Source organism: Homarus americanus, unplaced genomic scaffold (genome assembly GCF_018991925.1).
Source record: "Homarus americanus isolate GMGI-L3 unplaced genomic scaffold, GMGI_Hamer_2.0 scaffold12899, whole genome shotgun sequence".
Taxonomy (NCBI): domain Eukaryota; kingdom Metazoa; phylum Arthropoda; class Malacostraca; order Decapoda; family Nephropidae; genus Homarus; species Homarus americanus.
The window spans coordinates 195,001-213,317 of record NW_024740484.1 but is presented as its reverse complement, the minus strand read 5'-3'; the positions used below and the strand labels follow the sequence as shown (position 1 = coordinate 213,317).

At 44.6% G+C, this 18,317-nt stretch overlaps 1 protein-coding gene across 2 annotated transcripts in view; it reads left to right on the top strand.

The window, feature by feature from the left end:
* Positions 1 to 18,317, top strand: part of LOC121875459 (transcription factor SOX-8-like) — a 44,199-nt gene that overhangs the window by 19,966 nt on the left and 5,916 nt on the right. For both annotated transcript variants that reach the window (XM_042380027.1, XM_042380026.1), the window contains exon 3: positions 16,877 to 17,077. In XM_042380027.1, the coding sequence (XP_042235961.1) occupies positions 16,877 to 17,077 (201 nt within the window). The remainder of the gene's footprint in view (positions 1 to 16,876; positions 17,078 to 18,317) is intronic.

The following is an 18,317-nucleotide window of genomic DNA, read 5'->3' as shown; positions in this document are numbered from 1 at the left end:
ACAAGGGGTGTAACTATGGGGCAAAAGCATTAAGGGGTACTTGGCAAAGTTACTAAGGGGTGTAAATATAAGTAACTATGTAAGTGTTACTAAGGGGTGTTACTATGTTACTAAGGGGTGTAACTACAGGGGGTGTAACTATGGGGTGATACAGAGTGGATACTAGGGGTGTAAATAGTGTTAACTATAAGGTTACTAAGGGTATTACTAGGGGTAAAGAGGGGTAATACTAGGGGGTATTACTAAGGGGTAGGGTATTAGGGGGTATAGGGTATTACTAGGGGGTATGGGGGTATTACTAGGGGTATGGGGGGTAAATACTGAAAGGGTAGGGTACATTAGGGGGTATAGGGTACTAGGGGGGTAGTACTAGGGGGTATGGGGGTATTACTAGGGTGGGGGGTAACACTAGGGGTATGAAAATACTAGGGGGTATGGGGGCATTACTAGGGGGCATAGGGTAATACTAGGGGTATGGGGCATTACTAGGGGTATGGGGTAACACTAGGGGTATAGGGTATTACTAAGGGGTATTGGATGTAGGGGCATAGGCACACTAGGGGGCATAGAATACTAGGGCACAAACAATGAAAGGTAGGGATTACTAGGCACATAGGCAGGGCACACTAGGGGTGTAGGGTATACACAGGGGGTATGGGAAAATACTAGGGGTTATGGGGGGTATTACTAGGGTATGGGGTTAACACTAGGGTATAGGATACTAGGTATGGGGGCACATTAGGGGTATGGGTACACAGGGGGTAAGGGGCATTACTTATAGGGGGTACTAGGGAGGCACTTTAGGTGTTATAGGGCAATTAGGGAATACTAGGGCATAGGGCATACTAGGGGTATAGGGTATTACTAGGGGCATAGGTATTACTAGGGGCATAGGGTAATACTAGGGGTATAGGGTATTACTAGGGGTATAGGGCATTACTAGGGGTATAGGTAATACTAGGGCATATGGGTATTACTAGGGGTATAAGGCACACTAGGGGTATAGGGTATTACTAGGGGGGTATAGGGCACATTAGGGGCATAGGGGCACATTAGGGGGGTATAGGGGGCACACTAGGGGTATAGGCATTACTAGGGTATAGGGCACACAGGGCATAGGCACAGGGGTACAGGGGCACACAGGGGTATAGGGCATTAGGGGTATAGGGTATTACTAGGGGTATAGGGCAATTTAGGGGCAGGGCACACTAGGGGAATAGGGAATTAGGGGGCATAGGGTATTACTGGGGTATAGGGGAATACTAGGGGTATAGGGTATTACTAGGGGGATAGGTATTACTAGGGGTATAGGGCATTACTAGGGGCATAGGGTATTACTAGGGGATAGGCATTACTAGGGGTAGGGTAATACTAGGGGCATAGGGGATTACTAGGGGGATAGGGTATTACTAGGGATATAGGGGCATTAATTAGGGATATAAGGTAACACTAGGGGGTATAGGGTATTACTAGGGGTATAATGTATTACTAGGGGTATAGGGGTATTACTAAGGGTATGAGGGTATTACTAGGGGTATAGGGGGTGTTAATAGTGGGGGATGCTGGTATGGCACTTTTAGGACCCTGGGTCAACTTACACTCATAAATACACTTTTCCACCTCACATAATAAACACCAACACGGGAAGGCCATCTGGCTGGTCTAGGCCTGTGAGGGGCGGGGGGAGGGAGGGTCGAGGGAGGGGGAGGTCGAGGGTGGGGGGCTGTGGGGAGGTCGATGGAGAGGGTGAGGGGGGGGTTGGGGTGAAAGGTAAGTGTGAGGGGTAAGGTGAGGAGTGAGGTAGAAGGCGTGGAGTAAGGGGAGGATAAGTTTGAAGGGTGGGGGGGGAAAACTGTGAGGGTGAGGGAAAGTTGTGAGGGCTGTAAGTAAGTAGGAATGAAGGAGGGAGGATTGGGGGAGGTAAGTGAGGGTGGGCCTCCAGATGTTTCCCTCACTTTTCAGTCATCTCTCCCCATCACTATCAATCTTCCCCCCCTCCCTCCCTGCCTAGTCTCCCCTCACTCCCCACCCCAACTAACAATCTCCCCATCCTTCTACCAACCACCTCATCCTGATTCGTCCCATATCTCCTCCCCACTCCCTCCCTCTTCTTTCTATGTCTCCCCTCCCTCACCCCAACTAGCTTGTCACCCTCAATAGATACCCTCTGGCACCCACCTCACCCTTTTCTCTCCCCTCCCCTCCCTCCCCTCCCTCCCTCCTCCTAAACACCCTCCTGGGGACTGGTCACAATCAGGTGTCACATAGGCCTAACGTCGCCTGATTAGACCCATTTTCTACGTAGTGCCAAGGGGCCAAGGGGGTTGAGAGTGCCAAGGTGGGGTTGAAGAGTGACGGGAAGGGGGGAGGAGGGGGTTGAAGACTACGAAGGGCGATTCAAGAGTGCCAAAGGGGGTTTGAGAGTGCTAAGGGGAGGTAATTCTGTACTAAATGGTGCCAAAATCTTTCCTAATCGGTGTCAAACGTCTCATGGGGTGTCAAAGAGTGCCAGATTTTGCCCAATAATACAATAGTAAGAATTTCATCACACAGTTTGTACTCCAGATGAAGTGATAACCGTGGTAACATGTTCTTATTACCACCATGCTATTGTACTATTCCAGATGATACTAAATGTTACATAATACTTCCTTGAGATAAATGTATAGTATATATCAGGTGCCATTAAGAATAGCTCAGGTTCTCAACTGGCTCAGCCATGTTAATATTGTTATTATTATCCACTCTGTATCTGTGTTTTTAACGCTAAATAAACTGTTTCAATTCAATTCAATTCAACGTACAGTCAACAACAACCTCTAGTGAATAACAATGCAAGATGTATTTATACAACACTACATTATACAGTAGTACATCAATTCAGGTTACAAGTACTTTAACCAGTGAGTACCAGGTTTGAGATTGAAGTACACAGGTATACATCAACCTACACCCCTGTATAGTGATGTACCTCAACCAGAGTGTACATGGTGGTAGCCTAAAGTACACCTGTGGGGTCGGTGTGAGTGTCGCAAGAATACTAATCAATGTGTGTTATGCAGGGTCACGACACCAGGCACACATACCTGAGGCATTATGGTGGAAAAACTGCATTAGGTACCGAGAAGCTGCATTAGGTACCGAGAAGCTGCATTAGGTACCGAGAGGCTGCATTAGGTACCGAGAGGCTGCATTAGGTACCGAGAAGATGCATTAGGTACCAAAAAACTTCATTTGGTACCGAGAAGCTGCATTAGGTACCGAGAAGATGCATTAGGTACCAAAAAAACTGCATTAGGTACCGAAAAACTGCATTAGGTCCCGATAAACTGCATTAGGTACCAAAAAACTGCATTAGGTACCGATAAACTGCATTAGGTACCGATAAACTGCATTAGGTACCGATAAACTGCATTAGGTACCGAAAAAAAACTGCATTAGGTACCACAGATCTAGTTATATAATACCTGAAATTATGGTATTCTAGGTATCACCCCCTCCCCCAAAAAAAAAACACGACTACAAATAAATAAACAAAAAATAAATAAATAAAATAAACAAATTCGAACGCTGTCAAAATTTACGAATACGGAACAAAGAAGAAAAACAGCATTTCCTCCGTGTGTGTGTGTGTGTGGGGGGGTTGTATGGCTGTTTTAAGAGACCGGGGTCACAGGTGGTCACGGTCGACCACGGAGTTCGCCTGTAGCACGGACTGATATTCTCTGATACGTGAGGGAGCAAACCTTCACATCCACCAGAGTCCACAACACTCCGGTACCTCATCCCACTGAAAATAATGTCCTTGTTTACGTGTGCTGGGTACGTGGGGGGTTTATTATTATTTAAAATTTCTGGAAGTATTTCACAGTGAGATTAAAGAAGATTAATCTCAGTCGCACTAAAATCCCTTCACTGGTTCCTGATTCCACTGAAAATAATGGCCGAGTTTGTTTACGTGTGCTGAGTGACTCGGGTTGTATTTCAATTTCTACGAATTGGTCTTAATAAGGGTGAGGGGAGGTTATTCTCAGTAACAACAGGATCCAAAACACTGGTTCTTGATTCCACTGAAAGATATTAACTTGTTTAAGAGAGTTAAGTAACGTGGGGAAAGATTTTTATTCAAGTTTCCTTTAGCAATTGGTAATAAAAGTGAGGGCATTTTCAGTTGCAACGGGAGTCAAAACAACGGGGTCTGATACCACTGAAAGAAAGAGATTGTAATAACGAAGGGGAAATAGTTGGCCTAGGGAGCTTATTCTCAGTGGCACTAAGATCCAAACAAAACATTAGTTTCTGACAGTGCAAGCTGAAACTGGATCTGTTTACGAGGGGAGTTTTACGTCCCGATAACTTGGATTAGCAGAGGATAATAATATATTTTGATAAGACAGAGTGAGAGATAAAAAAAACCTTCAGTCGCACTAAGACCCAAAACATAAGGTTCCTAATCCCACTGAAAGATACTATATTTATTTACGTGACATGTTTTAAGATGCGGGAAAATAAAATCTTCAGTTGTACTAAGATTCATAATCATAAGGCTCCTATAATCCCACTGAGAAATATTGAATTTATTTACGTGAAAAGTAAGACAAGATATATAATTTTTAGTTATTTCATAAACTTAGCTGAGGGTTATATGTTTTCTGAGACTCGGGAAATCAAAACTTTCAGTCGCACTAAGATCCACACACACACACGGTCCTAAATACCACTGAGAGAAAGTGAGTTAATTAAGTTTGTTTACGTTAGATATGACGTCAGAAGGCTAGGAATTTCTTAATCTCGACCTCTGTGACGATTACTACGAAGATTTTGGTGGAATTATTTTGAGATAGAGAGAAAGGGGGGGGGTGAGAGATAAAGAGAGAGAAAGAACGTCCCACTCCTTCTCTCACCTTGACTCAGCGTAATGTGAACCCTAGCAAGATTAGCCTCATTTTTTTTGCTTTATATTTCTTTTTTGTTTGTTTAAAGTTTTCACGTTCTTGTGTTTAATTAAGTCCACCAACACAGCCAGCCCACGGGTTCAACAGCACCGGTGAGAGAGAGAGAGAGAGAAAAGAAAGAAAAGAAAAGAAGAAAAGTAGGAAAGTTTTTACCCTCGTCTATTAAACACAACTAGACTGACTCCAATACCCACCACCAATCTGTAAGACAAAGATGGCGTTGGTCAAGAGACAGCTGGTATATTCAAGGAGCCGTCGTCGTGTATGTAACGCTCCCCAACCACCTGTACTGCAGCTGGTTGTACTGACGGGACAATGGCCGAAGGTGTAACCATCATACACATATCTTGCCTTGTGTGTGTGTGTGTGTGTGTGTGTGTGTGTGTGTGTTTACATTTGGTTGATTCATGTTCTGGGGATCTTGTTATTGTTATTGTGTGTTATTCTTTTCGTTATTCTCTTGTTTTTGTTAAAGGTTATTTGTTTTTTGTTTTTTTTATTGTTGTTTATCTGATCTCTTAGCATCGTCTAAATCCTCTCTCTCTCTCTCTCTCTCTCTCTCTCTCTCTCTCTCTCTCTCTCTCTCTCTCTCTAACCTTATCTCCTCCCTCTACTTCCCAATTCCTTCTACTTCCCCTCCTCTCTCTCATTTAAACCTACCTCCTTTCAATCTCTCTTTCTCACTATACCTTTACGCACTTATTTCTTATTATATCTCTCTCTTCTCACTCTTTTTTCTGTATCTCTCTCTCTCTCTCTCTCTCTCTCTCTCTCACGTAGTTAAACAGACAATAAATAACTCTCATGTTACCATAATTTACGGCCCGTTTCTGGTTCACGTAAGTTCACTAATAACCTTCATTCCTTTCTTACCTTAAACAAACAACTTAAATGTTAATGTTAAACTACGGCACTTAAATTAACTACGACACTTAAATTAACTACGACACTTAAATTAACTACGACACTTAAATTAACTACGACACTTAAATTAACTTCGACACTTAAATTAACTATGGCACTTAAGTTAACTACGGCATTTAAGTTAACAAAGTTGTAATTATTTTTACTATTTATATTTAAAATAAAAATCCATATACATTCACAAATATAGGTGTTTAATTATGTATGTATGTATGTATGCATGTATGTATGTATGTATGTATGTATGTATGTATGTATGTCCCCCCAAGAGCCATTAAAGGTCCCATTTCCAACTGTCTCCAGAGTAAACCTTAAACCCTATTTAATATTCACGTATCCCGAGAAGCGAGGCCCCCAACTCTAGCGATCCAGTTAGGGGTCACCGCCGAAGCCCCTGACCCCCTTACCCTCCACCATCCCTACCCCCACTCTCGAAAAAGGGGGCAAAGTTCAGAGGTCAGGGGGGTAAGGGAAGGGTTAAGGGGTAAGGGTAAAAGGGGGTGTCACGAGAGCTATGGGCAACGGAGGTCAATCATGCGAGCCATAAAAGGGTAAAGAAAAAAAATATTCGAGACTCTGAGTCAATAAACTTTGGGAAGTGATTCGAAACGTCTCGGGTTAATTGAAGTGGGGAGGGGTAATTGAAGTGGGGAGAGGGAGTTTTATAGGGGACGTCTCTAAGTCAATGAAGCTGATTCCGAGACTCTGAAGCGGATTCCGAACCCCCGAAGCTTCAATGTTCGAAGGTCTTTGTATTCATTGGTGGTTTTGAAGCAGTGGGTTCGTACCTTCCTATCCATAAGAACAGGTTCATTATCTCTAAATTCGGGTTCATATCCCCTAAAACGGGTTCTTTATACACACACACACACACACTTAATTTATCTTTTTATTGACCTTTATGATATTCTTTCTCCTCCCCCTTCATCTCCCCCTTCATCTTCCCCTTCCTCCCCTTCATCTTCTCCTTCTTTCATCTTCCTCTTCCTCCTCTTCCCCTTCATCTTCCTCCCCTTCATCGTCCCCTTCCTCTTCCTCCCCTTCATCTTCCCCTTCCTCCATCTTCTTTCGTCCCCACGATAATCAGCCACACCATCAAGAGCCAGTACATGATCAACGTCACCCCTGTCTGGTCTTCTCTGGTGACTAATGAGATCCAATTCCCTTTATACTCTCGCCTTCTCTCTATAAGGAACCCGATCGTTTATACTCCAAACAAAAACCTCCTTACGTGGCATTCGATTCCCCCATATTTAGGATGATTTCTGTGGCTTCAGATCGCTTATACTTCAAACAAATCCTCCATAGATAGGATTGGTATCTATATATCTTGGTTGTTTTATGTGATATCAAATCGTTTATACTCCACGTTAATCTTCTTAAGGTAGGGTTCGATTCTATAGATATTTCAAGGGATATCAAATCGTTTATACTCCAAAACACTCTATTACGTAGTATTTGATTCCCTATATTTTAGCAGAACGTACGTGGTAAGAGATTAAGTATTTAAGACACAAGTTATAAGTGAATCAGATCGCTTATACACCAAACAGATCTTGCGTATGTGGGGTTCGATTCCATACACTTAAGAAAAGAGGTTTCATGCGGTTATCAGATCGTTTATACTCCAAACACATTCATCATCACTGGCCATGCTCAGTGGTATTCGATTCTATGTACTTAAACAGAAGCTACTTAAGTGGTATTCGATTCTGTGTACCTAAACAGAAGCTACTTAAGTGGTATTCGATTCCTTATATATAAAACAAATTACACTTAGATACTCACACAATAAATTACCTAAACATTCAACTTTAATCAAATTTAAAAATAAATCCCTTTAAATAGGATCCGAATTATCTCGACTCCTATGCGCGTCATCCTTCACATCCTACGTAAACAAACCCATCCTACACCTCCCTCCTCCGTCTTCCTTAATCCCCCCCCTTCTCTTTAAATAACAAAACAAAAACACAAAAACTCCTTCTCTGTCAGTTTCTTAAATCCATCCTGGGATAATATTTCACAACAAAAACATTCCTGTAATTGTCATCTCCTCATCTCGTCTAATTAATTAAGAAATACAGGTAAAAATACAGGTACAAGAACTTTATAATGATCATAGCGATATGACGCTTGGGAAAAATTATTATGGTGAAAAAAAGAAGGAAAATAGTTTGATTTTTGTTTGTTTCTTTCCTTAATCGCGAAACAATTGATTGCTCGCTCTCTCTCTCTCTCTCTCTCTCTCTCTACCATCGAACTCTTCCGATTTTTTCTGTGACACACGCCTTCGTTTTTTGTGGTTGTGTGAGGGTGACCAACACAGTTTGACATGAAGACCACCGGATGTGTACCTAAAGGCCGGGTTTTGTCTCTCGCGCTGTTACTGTTGGCTCCTCAAACATTCAGTAATAGATTACCCCCCTCCCTACCCCTCCTATCCTTTCCCCTCCCTCCCTCCACGCTTCTTCCTCTCCTCTCCTCTCCTGTCCTGTCCTGTCCTCCCTCTCCACTGTCTCGTCTCGTCTCCTATCTCACCCTTCCTCTTCTCCTTTCCTCCCCCACCCTACCTCTCTTCTCCTCTCCTCTCCCCACTACCCCTCCTCCCCCCCTGTAGCGCGTGGTTGCTGTTATGTTACTATTACCAACACACAAAAAAAGTAACCCGGAGAAGAATTTCTGTCCCGTTTACCCTTGAATTACCAAACACGGTGTAATGTATCGCCTGTCACATCAGTAGACCGAAGAGCGGCGTCTGGGTGGTGGAGAGAAGGGGTAACTCATCTATTCAGTTTCTTCTATTGATTTTGTCGCAACTCATCGTACGTGTTAAAATATTCAATAGGTATTTGAACTATTCTTAATATAACTGGTTAATATACGATTTTTTTACGAGTTTTGTTGATGATCTTAATTCGTGTTATTGTTTATATTGGTGTTTGTTTAATGTTATTGTTCAAGTTTGTGTTTGTAAATAAGGAAATGAAGAGAGAATATGGGTGAGTTGATTAGTCATTGTCTGGAGAATTTTAAGCCAAGGTAGTGTACTTAATATTCTCTCTCTCTCTCATATCACCACCAAACTGTTAAACACAAAAGCAAGTTTAAGCTACTCCATATCAAACCTCCTCCTCCTCCTCCTCCTCCTCCTCCGCCTCTTCCTCCTCCCTAAATTACATAAAAATCCCAACGAAGCATCAGCGGTCGTCCAGGGGAACATAATCCCTGAACTGAATAAAAAAAAAATCCCTCTTTCTTACATAAACAAAACCCAGAAGAAGAAAAAATCTTACGACTCGTAAATAAAAAAAAGAGAAAAAAAGAAAGGAAAAAAGAAAAAAGATAATGAAATGTGAGACAGCGGTGGACAGAAGCCAAGACGTCAATCGAAGAGGCAAGAAAAGAAGAACCAGGTTGGGATATTTTTTTTTTTTAAGGTTCATACGTTTGTATCTTGTCCTCTCTTCTACCTCCTCCTTCCTTCTTCTTCCTCCTCCTCCTCCTGAAGACCCCATTTGGAGATATAAATACCTACCATCTTTATAATCTAACGATGTCAAATACGGTGTCGGCTAAGAGGACTCTACTGGACGTGTGTGTGTGTGTGTCAGGAGAGTTACGTGTGAGTGAGGAGAGAAGTCTACCCTAAGTATCGCTGAGACTTGGGTCAGGCTCCAGGGTCGGTGAGGGAGAGTTTTTGCAAGGAGTCCTGGACAAACGTAGGTGCGTCCCAGTTATATTGACTCACTGGCCGCCGCAGCCGCCACCACTAGCCGCAGCCGCCACCACTAGCCGCAGCCGCCGCCACTAGCCGCAGCCGCCACCACTAGCCGCAGCCGCCACTAGCCGCCACGACCTTGTATACTGTTAGTCACAAGTGTCGAGCATTTGGTGAGGGGGTGGGCAACAGGAGGAGCAGGGGTAAGGAGGAGGGGTTAGGGGGGAGGAGGGAAGGTGGGGGATCCAAAGGTTGCACGATACATGTGAGATAGAGAAGGGGGCAGGAGGCGGAGGGGAGAGGGAAGTGGAGGAGAGGGAAGTGGAAGAGAAGAGGGAAGTGGAGGAGAAGAGGAAAATGAAGGAAGAGGAAGAGGATGAGGAGGGAGAAGAGGAGGAGGGGATGGGGAGGAGTGTCGTACCTAGAGTCAACACCCTGCTCCTCTTCTTGTCATCTCTCCCTCACATTCAATCATCATCATTTTCTTCTTCAATCATTATGTCTGATAATTGGCTTTGTCTTTTTTCTGGTTTATTCACTATTTTTTGTTTTGTTTTCATTTTCTCTTTCATGTCTAAACTTACAAAGTCATTTTCCTCTATTTTCGTCTCATTTTCCTCACTTACCAATTTCGTTTCGACTCACCACAACTGACTCACCAAGACCGACCCACCACGACTGACTCACCAAGACTAACCCACCAAGATCGACCCACCACAACTAACCCCACCAAGACTAACCCACCGACCACCCGAACCCGATTCATCTGACTGACTAACTCACCAAGACTGACCCACCACAACTGACCCACACAACTCCACCAAGACTAACCCACCAAGACCGACCCACCACAACTAACCCACCAGACCGACCCACCACAACCGACTCACCAAGACTGACTAACTCACCAAGACCGACCCACCACAACTAACTCACCAAGACCGACCCACCACAACTAACCCACCAAGACCGACCCACCACAACTAACCCACCAAGACCGACCCACCACAACTGACCACCACAAGACTAACTCACAAGACGACCCACCAAGACCCACCAAGACTAACCACCAAGACGACCCACCACAACAAGACCGACCCAAACCACAACTAACCCACAAGACCGAACTGACCCACCACAACTAACCCACAAGACCGACTCACCACAACTGACTCACAAGACCGACCCACCACAACACCCACTGACCTCACCAAGACTGACTAACCACCAAGACCGACCCACCACAACTAACCCACCAATTCGACCCACCACAACTGACTCACCACACCAAGACTAACTCACCAAGACCGACCCACCACAACTAACCAAGACCGACCCACCACAACTGACTCACCAAGACTCTGAGACCCCACAACTAACCCACCAAGACCGACCCACCAACTAACCCACCAAGACCGATCCACCACAACTGACTGCCAAGACTAACTCACCAAGACCGACCCACCACAACTAACCCACCAAGACCGACCCACCACAACTGACTCTAAGACACACAAGACCAAGACCGACCCACCACAACTAACCACCACCACAACTGAACCACAACTGACTCACCAAGACTAACTCACCAAGACCGACCCACCACAACTGACTCACCAAGACTAACTCACCAAGACCGACCCACCACAACTGACTCACCAAGACCGACTCACCAAGACCGACCCACCACAACTGACTCACCAAGACTAACCCCCACTCGTGTCATGCCTGGCCTCGATATCTTGAGCCATTCTCCCTCACCTCTCATTTTTCTCTCAGTTCTACCATTGATTCTCGCTTGACAGATCTCTTCAATGCCCGTCTTCTCTTCTTCTCCTCCCGTCTCTTTTCTCTCCCCCCGTCTCTTTTCTCTCCCCTGAATGGAATCTTTGCTTGTGGATGAAGAGAAGTGATTGGGCCGGGGGGAGGGAAGGGAGAAGGGGGAGGGGAAGGGGAGGTGGTGAGTGTTGGCATATCGCTGTTGGCATACACGAACTTAATCACCTGTTGAATACCTGAGTGATGTCTTGCATGTAATATGGTAATTGGCATTCTCTGCAACCACTGCAATCTGTTTCGTGTTGCAGCATCGAGAGAGAGAGAGAGAGAGAGAGAGAGAGAGAGAGAGAGAGAGAGAGAGAGTTAATGATATACCATGTAATATAAAGACTCACGTATATAAACTATAAATTATATAAACATTAGCCTCTGTCTGTTATATCTGTCTACTAATCTATCTCCTCGTCTGTCTATCTGTTTACTGTAAATCATAATCTGTATCTCTCATATACTGTTACATCAATCCAAATTTATAATTACATGCACGTGTAAACTTATACATGTGTCTATATATTTATTTTAGCTGTGTATGTATACCTGCGGATGTATACACGTACAGAGGGTTTAATATACATATACCATAACGATTGATCCTCCCAACACTTACCGTGGCCAGCCAGCCTCCACCTGCCACCACTCAGTCCCGTCACAGCGCCACCACGAGCAATCAACTGCCTGACGTTTCATGCACTGACAAGCGATGGGAGTTACTTAAGGCGTATGTTCGTCAGCCTAATGCCTGCGCTGGTGCTCCTTGTACAACACGAGCAATCAAGCGCCTGGCATTTCCCCCAACTTTCGATAACTTACGCCTGGCGATCGATTCGCCGCCTATCTTCTGTCTGCAGTGACGTTCCTCTTACCATACAACATCGCCAACACGAGCAATCTAGTGCCTGACATTTTCCTCCTCCAAACTCTAATTATCTACGCCATACGGTCGATCGTTCGCCCGCCTTCTGCCGACAGTGGCGCTCCCTCAGTCACAGGTGCGCCATGGTCGTCAACAACAACACCAAGTCGCTGGCCAGGGCCACTCCCTCCTTGTCCCCCCTCCTCCCCACCACCCTCCAAACCCACTCCATCCTTCCCTTCTTTTCTCCTCCCAACCCACCTTCCCCTCCTCATATCTCCCTCCCTCCAACCCCTCCTTCCCCTTCCCTTCCCTCTCTCTCTCCCTCCTCCCTCCCTCTCTTCTTGCCTCCTCCCCTCTCTCCTTCCCCTCCTCCTCCCTCCCTCCCTCCCTCCCCTCCTCCCTCCCCACCTCTCCTCCCCTCCTCCCTCCCACCCTCCCTCACGCTCTCAGGAAATAATTGCGATACTAAGGCGCCCAGCTCCCAGCCCCACCTTGGTCGCCCAATTATAGCGGCAATCTTAGATGTCTTGCCTGACATCTTGGAAACTTCTTAACCTGATATCTTCCCTGAATACGATAACCCTTAGGTACTATCGTGGAGGAGTGCTATCGTGAATAATGGAAAATTAACATGAATAATATCTTTTGGTCGCCCAATTATAGCGGCAATCTTAGATGTCTTGCCTGACATCTTGGAAACTTCTTAACCTGATATCTTCCCTGAATACGATAACCCTTAGGTACTATCGTGGAGGAGTGCTATCGTGAATAATGGAAAATTAACATGAATAATATCTTTCGTATATAAACTGAACTGCTTGATGCTATCGAGGTTCATTTTGATATCGCGTGAAGAACAATTAGGGTGGAGGGGACGCTATCGAGACCCTGATATCGTTTATTTAAGCTATGGGCTAATCTGTCTAACGCATAGGATAACCCATTGATATCTTCCTTACAATACAAACCCATAGGATAACCATTAGCTCGATATCACACGTATAAGGGGAAGGACTTTTGATATCTTTAGCATCTGTTTACCGTGAGAAAATAAAGATTCTTATTTACAGATGGCGGTCACACGGGTTTACAGGACCGGGAAATATCTCGCTAACAGATCCAGGCCACAGAAAGGCGTTTTAGCTGGACGTGACCTACATACTAATCTGTGTCATTAATAAATCCGGGTCACATTGAGGCAATGACCCAACTTAAATGTTTTGTGACCTGATTTTATAGATACGGGTTATATAAAAAAAAAACGTTTATAATACACCACTTAATAGTTCCAGGTCACACACACACACAAACACTGACCTGACTTGACTTGTAGAGTGTTTTACAACCAGGTTTTATGATTATGTTACAAACACACCTGTGGTCTCTCTCTCTCTCTCTCTCTCTCTCTCTCTCTCTCTCTCTCTCTCTCAGACAACAGGAAATATCAACATGTCTAATAATGTCCGTTGTGTCTGCCTTGTAAATATCAATATCCCAATAGCAGGACAGTAGGGAGGGAGGGGGAGGAAGGGAGAGAGGAGGAAGAGATGAAAGGGGAAAGATGAGGCAATGAGAGGTGAAGGGAGTGGGTGGGGGGAAGGGAGTGGTGGGAAGGGAGTGGGTGGGGAAGGGAAGGGAGGGGTGGGGAAGGAGGGTGGGGAAGGAGGAGAGGGGAGATGTAACGGGGTGGGGGCTACACTATGAAGGGAGGGAGGGAGAGGGAGAAGGAGAAGAAACGAGGGAGAGAGAGGGAGGAAAGAGAGATCCTCATTTAACGGTGACCCCTGAAGAACACAGCTCCCCTCATTAACGGTGACTCTGAAGAACACAGCTCCCTCATTAACGGTGACCCCCTGAAGAACACAGCTCCCCTCACATGACCCCTGAAGAACACAGCTCCCCCTCATTGACGGTGACCCCTGAAGAACACAGCGCCCTCCCTCATTAACGGTACTGAAGAACACAGCTCCCTGTGACCCCTGAAGAACACAGCCCTCCCCTCATTAACGGTGACCCCCTGAAGAATACAGTCCCTCCCTCATTAACGGTGACCCCTGAAGAACACAGTCCCCCTTCCCCCTATCAATTAATCTTGGCTGGCAGACCGTGAGACGAGGCTCGTGAAGTCACCCATACATCAGGCGCCGACCCCTCACTGCGCATGCGCTAATATAGAAAACTTAAAGGTGGTTGTTAGGGGGAAGGAAGGAAGGAAGGAAGGAATGAGGGAAGGAAGGAAAGAGGGAAGGAATGAGGGAAGGAAGGAAGGAAGGAAAGAGGGAAGGAAGGAAAGAGGAAAGGAAGGAAGGAAGCAAGGAAGGAAGGAAGGAAGGAAGCAAGGAAGGAAGGAAGGAAGGAAGGAAGGATATTAAAATTAAATTAATAAAACTCGGAACATCAACATCAGAATAAAAATAAATAATATACAATAAATCGTCTTCTTAACTAATAATATAAGTCATTACCTGAAACTCATTAACACCTGTACGGGCAAACACCTGTATTAACACCTGGTTATTTTAATAGTATTTTCAAACTACATTTTATGTTAATAAAATTCCAATCGTCTTTTCCGTCGACGCCAATTTTTCATTTTTAAATAATCCTTTTGCTTTATTCATTATCCCTTAAATTAACTAAAACCATACAATCAGATAAGCTTTCAGCACACCGCAGCTTGAGCTTGAAGCGTACGTGTGTGTGTGTGTGTGTGTGTGTGTGTGTCAGTAGTGCGCAGCGGGGGGACACACGCATAGCGATTGTCTGCTGTTTTTGGTGAGCGCCGCCATCACCGCTAGACGTATTTTTTTTTTTTTTGCGCAAGTGAAGGACACGAGAAGGCATTAGTCTTGTGATGGGACATTTTCCGCTGCCCCTAGTTGAAAAGGAATGTCCCATATTGTTGTTTTTTTTAGGAGGGGGGGTGGGGTGGGGTGGTGGGAATGGGGGTATTGGCTGGAGTTATGTTACAGGTGTAGATTAATACCGGCAGTACACAAACACAGGTATAATCCACCAAGAGCCAACACTAACACAGGACTCTCACGTGATCCGTACACTGTCAGGAAGGGGTTATGCGTATTTCGTGGAAGCCAGAGTAAGCCCTTGAGCCCTTGATAACGTAGATAAAGGTGCGGAGTGACTACCTGATAAGCGTTATCTTTTTGGTATTTGGAGTGCTGTAAAAAGCATCTGAAAGCTAGTGTATTAGGCCTAATTTGCATACTGGTATAGGCTTAATGCATACTGGTGTAGACCTAATCTTAAACCAAGTAATCAATGTGTATTTGCTCGAAACAAGGCTAACAAAGTACTTGGGTTCATACAAAGGAGTGTTAGTTACAAGACTAGCGAGGTCATCCTAAATCTATAGCTTGCGCTTGTGAGACCTCACCTGGATTACGCAGTTCAGATCTGGTCACCGTATTACAGAATGGATATAGAATCCTTGGAAAGAATTTAGAGGAGAATGACAAGACTAATCCCTGGCATTAGGAACCCTGAATACAGAGACAGGTTAAAGCATCTTAATTTGCACTCCCTCGAGAGACGTAGAGTGAGGAGCGACCTGATAGAGGTGTAGAAATGGAAGTCAGAGCTAAACAAAGGTGATAAAACAGAGGAACTCAAACTATCAAACCAGGAGCGAACTCGTAACAATGGTTTTAAATTAGACAAATTTAGATTTAGGCGCGAGATAGGTAAACATTGGTTTAGAAATAGAGTAGTGGATGAATGGAACAAGTTAACAAACATCATCATTAACTCGAATACGCTGGATAGCTTCAAACATAGGTTAGATGGATGTACGAGCAATAGGGGTTGGGTGTAAACGGGACTGCTCAGTATGGTCCGCTGCAGTTTCCACCAGTCATATGTTTTTATGTCATTTGCATTCTGGTATAGACCTAATTTACATATGCAATCATGAATTATACTTAAGCTTAAATAAAGGATAGAGAAAATGGGTGAGATGATGATAACAATAAAAAAAAAAAAATATATATATATATATAATAATAATAATAATAATAACAAAAATAATAAAAATAACAATAATAACAACAACAACAATAATAATAATAATAATCTTGAGTATGGTTCTTTACGGCCCATTGATTAGCCCACTACATACCCACACCTTCACTACTGTCTCCTTATCTACGTCTCCTTGTGTTATCTCTCTTCCCTCACCCACACCCTCGCCACACCCCCTCACCCACACCCTCGCTACACCCCCTCACCCTCGCCACACCACCATTATCTCCGTCTCTATCTCCTACTCAGCTCATCTTCACGACCGACGCAACAGCCTCACGATCAGGTGTCTCTCTCTGTCTGTCTGTCTGTCTGTCTCAGTCTGTCTGTCTATCATCTCCTCTCCCTCACACCTACACCCTCTCCTCACCACCACATCTCCTAGCCATCTCCACCTCACCACCACATCTCCTAGCCACCCCACCTGACCACCACATCTCCTAGCCACCCCCACCTCACCACCACATCTAGCCACCACCCCCTCACCACCACATCTCCTAGCCATCTCCACCTGACCACCACGTATCCTATTGCCTCCTACAGGGGAATGACGGAGGATCAGAAACGTCCCTTTATCGAGAGGGCCGATCACCTCCGTCGGAAGCACAAGCAGGAGTACCCGGACTACAAATATCAGCCTAGGAGGAGGAAGGAGAATGTTAAGACGGTGAGCAAACCTTCGCCAGGAGGCCACAACACCCAGCTCGGCGTCCAGGACCTGTCGGGACCACATCACTACGTCAGGTGGGTACTGTGGTGAACCAATTTTTTTTTTAGGAATATTTTTTTCCGTTGGGTTGGTCGGGTTGGGTCAGGTCCAGGGTCGGGTCGGGTCGGGTTTGGTTGGTTTAAGGTAGGTAGTTAGGTTAGGTATATTCCCAGCGTTATTTCCGTAGGTAAGAACTTCGTCAGGTGGGTCCTCCCTTCTCTCACTCCCTACATCCAACCCTCCTCCTATCCTGAATCCCTCATCCATCCTCTACTTACATCATCCCTAACTCCCTTAATTCCCCTTCCCCTTCCCCTTTCCCCAACCCATTTATGTTCACTCCCCACTCCCCAATCCCTCACCATCCCATCCCACGACCTAGCTTGGTTGGCTGAGGGAGGTAGAGAAGGGTGGAGAGAGGAGAAGGAGAGAGGGGAAGGGCAGGGAGGGGAAGGGCAGGGAGGGGAAGGAGAGGGAGGTCGACTGAAGAAAGGGGAGGGATGGAGGGAGTGAGGCCAGCTAGAGGGAGGGAGTGAGGCCAGCTAGAGGGAGGGAAGGCATCCGGCTACCAGACATCATCAATCACTCTGGTTATTTACGTTACTTAGTGTTGCCTGTTGTCCCTCGTGTAGTAATAATAATGATCGCGTTACTTGCTCCTTATCTCGGCCACATAACATATTGTGTAAATGGTTGCGTAAATGAGGGTGTAAAATATGTAAATGAGAAATACGGGTGTAAATAAGTGTGTAAATGAGTGTAAATGAGACTTAAATAAGGATGTAAATTAGTGTAAATGCGGGTGTAAATTAGTGTTTAAATGCGGGTGTAAATTAGTGTGTGTAAAGGAGTGTAAATAAGGGTGTAAATGAGTATGTAAATGGTTGTGTAAATGAGTATGCAAATGATTGTGTAAATTAGTCGGCAAATAAGTATGTAAATGAGGGTGTAAATGAGTGTGTAAATTAATAACGAATGTGTATATCAGACAACCATACAAGGTAGATATGAGTGAAAATTTACTCGAGTTTGTTAGTTAATATGTAAATGATTATGTAAATGAGTGTATATGTAAATGACTATGTAAATGAGTGTATATGTAAATGATTATGTAAATGAGTGTATCTGTGTATGTCATTAACCATATGTAGCTCAGTATATAAGTTAAGCTAAATTATCCATGTATGTCAACATAACTTTGTAAATAAGTGTCTGAAGTAAAGTGTTTGTAGTATAAGTGTCTGAAGTAAAGTGTTTGTAGTATAAGTGGCTGAA